Below are 3,046 nucleotides of genomic sequence, written 5' to 3' on the forward strand. Positions count from 1 at the left end.
CTCCATTTATGGTGAAGAGGCATGACAAGGAAATAGGTAGAATCTTCAATTTTCAAATGGAGGGACAAGTTATGGATGAACTTAATGAGCCGCATATTCTTATCCCTTCATAGAGAAGGGACAGAGGGGACACTGGCCTTTGCTTACACCATCGAGTTTGCCTCTCTTTCCAATTGCAGTTGTGGTTGGAAGTGCTAAGTCATTCTGCTTGAGCGAGTCATGGAGCAAGAGCGCCACCACCAGCAGCCTCAGCCCATCTGCAAGTGTATTGTGAAATGAGGGCAACTCATTGAATGTTCTGCAAATGCTTGTACATATTTTCCATGTGAGTTATGCAACAGCCTGTACAGCTGGTAAAGAAGGAGCTGTGAGTGACTCATGCCTGGTATTTGAGGGCAGAAATGTTTTTGTACGTCTCCAGAGCAGCGTTTCCTCACTGTGTCTCTTGCACAGTAATACAGGCCGGAATCCTCAGGCGTCAAGTCACGGACTTGCAGGAACACCTGGCCCTTGGAGGTGTCCCTCGAGATGGTGAGCCGGTTCTTCAGAGCACTGTTATAGTTCAGATCACCATCGTACCAAACAACTCCTGCCCACTCCAGTCCCTTTCCTGGGGGCTGACGGACCCAGCGCATGTTAATGCTTGTGAGAGAAAACCCAGACACGGCACAGGTCAGCTGAATGGTCTCTCCCGGCCTCTTCACTCCACCTCCAGACTCTGTGAGGGTGATCTGGGAAGAAACACCTGCAATCATGGAAAAAGGACAAGAAAACATGAAGATGAGAAAATGCAGTGGCTGCCACTGAAGCGTTATAATCTTTGCTGTTACTTTTCTTACATGGAGGAAAGATCATCAGGAAACTGATCAGGAGCCTCAGTGCCATGACCTGATCTGACTTCGGGAGCCTCCAAACCTCCGGAACCACCTGGAGACTCCAAGTGTGTCGAATTCGGGTTCCTCCACAGGTCGTGTCTGCTTAATGAAGGTTCCTCCTGAAGGTCATTTGCATAATGCAGTCTGGTCTGCTGGTATAAGAGGTGAGAAGAGCCTCAGACTCCACGTCTTGGTCTCTGCTGGGGATGTTTAATTACAAAATTGGGTGTTTCTGAAGATGTGTTTGTCAAAGAAAGACCTCCTATGGTTAACCAGATAAAATCAACCTGTAAAATGCCTAGAAAATAAATCTGGCTTCAACTCCTGCTAAGGAAACAGGTGAACTGCTTTTGGGTATCTGTTCCACAGCTAGTGAGCAACTACTGAAGTGTTTTGAGCCAAAGGAAGAGAAGGCATCCACTCAGAAGGACATGCCTCATTTCTTTTGAAATAATATGTGAGGAACTTAAATGGGCCAGGATGCATGTCTTTTAAATTAGAGTTAAGGGTGATAAGGATGCATTTTGTGGGTATGGGGAAGTATCAAGATGGAAAGGGAAAGAAGGCCCTTACCCTCCATGGCAGGTATTAGTCCATCAGGCCAGGATTCCAGCAAGGGCTTATACCTGCAACCCAAAGGTGGTTGAACCCATGATGCAAAATAAGGATGATTCTCCAGGGAGGATTTGTGGGGACAATGGAGCAGCAGAGGTGAGGACGCTAAATGGAAATTCCTTCGCTGCTGCCAAATTCAGATTTATTCCTAGGTTAGTAATTCTCCCCCAGAAGGTTGCTTGAGGTGTTCATGTCAAAAGGCAACATTCAGGGACTTCCTTCTCAAAGTAAGCATTGATTCAAGAAAAACCACAAAGAGGATGTTTTGCTGGGCAAGGCAGAGTGGTAGCAGAGACACAAAGTGGGGCTACTTTTAGGATTTCAGCACCAAATGCACCTTCTGGTATTTTCCACTGTATGTGCGGGGGTGAAGGTCATGAAGCTGCGCATGGCTGTGATGCCAATAATTCTAAAAATATATGCTGGGAAAAGGGATGGTTTTGCATGCCTTCGGGGTTTTGTTTTTGGTTGCAGATTGGGAAGGGAGCACGATAGAAGCATGCGTAAAAGCAGGCTGAGGTGGCATGATGTGGAAATAGGCCAACTTCTCTCTTCCTATAGAGAGGAACACATTAACAAGACCTTAATCATCCCGTGCCTACTGTCTCCTCATTGAGAAGGGAAGCTGGGCACCTGCTTCTGGAGGCACCATTTGCTTTCCATCATTTCCTCTCACATTTGTGGTTTCAACTGCTAAGTCACTCCGGTGGAGAGATGCATGGACCACGAGCGCCACCACGAGGATGCTCGCTGCAGGGCTGCGATGGCAGGAGGGTCCAATCAGGAGCCCAGCTTTGCCTCCTTCCCTGGCCTTTGCCTGGCAAGGAATAGGGACTGTGTCCTCATCCTTCAGGATGGTCGTTTGCAGGGAGGAGACGAAGCCGACCTTGGAGGCAGGAGATGACCCTGAAGTCTTGCATGCTGAGGAAGGGAATTAGGGCCGTTACCGCATTTCCAGAATTCAGGCAGCCACGCTGACGTCCTCCCTAGCACTTTCCCTATCCAGTGCATGACGCCATCGAGAGGGGATTCATGTGAATGAGCCTGTGTTTAGCCTCCCAGCTCTAGATTCCATCCATAGTTATTGGCAGGACAAGATGCCAGCCGTTCACAGCATGGTCATCCAGGGATTTGGGGGAAGCCCTGGCTGTGTTTGGGTGCAGCCTTCCTCAGCCACTGGTGTTGCACATGCAGACCATGGGCAGGTCGCAGTCCTGATTTGGGTGAGAAATAAAGAGCCACCAGCTTCACAACCCTCTGATGTCTGTGTCTAATTTTCCCTAATTCTCTCCCATCTGCTCACAGTGAACGCATCTTATTGAACAATCTTCTCCATGTCGTGCTTGAGAGTTATGCAACAGCGTGTTCAGCAGTTATAAAAAGAGTGCTGAGTGACTCATGCCTGGCATTTGAGGGGAGAAATGTTTTTGTACATCTTCAGAGCAGCACTTCCTCACTGTGGCTCTTGCACAGTAATACACGGCAGAGTCCTCAGGCTTCAGGTCACGGACTTGCAGGAACACCTGGCCCTTGGAGGTGTCCCTCGAGATGGTGAG

The 3,046-nt window shown here is 48.6% G+C and overlaps 1 gene segment (V, D, J or C); it reads right to left on the reverse strand.

Moving 5' to 3' along the window:
* Window positions 1-437: 437 nt before the first annotated feature.
* The window catches only part of LOC123022450, a gene marked incomplete at its 3' end in the record, with an annotated part of 10,682 nt that continues 8,073 nt past the window's right edge, over window positions 438-3,046 (reverse strand). Inside the window, 1 exon segment of the V gene segment in view lies at window positions 438-745. Coding sequence covers window positions 438-745 — 308 coding nt within the window.

This window comes from Varanus komodoensis, unplaced genomic scaffold (assembly GCF_004798865.1).
Source record: "Varanus komodoensis strain SLA01 unplaced genomic scaffold, ASM479886v1 scaffold1909, whole genome shotgun sequence".
In the NCBI taxonomy this organism is placed as follows: domain Eukaryota; kingdom Metazoa; phylum Chordata; class Lepidosauria; order Squamata; family Varanidae; genus Varanus; species Varanus komodoensis.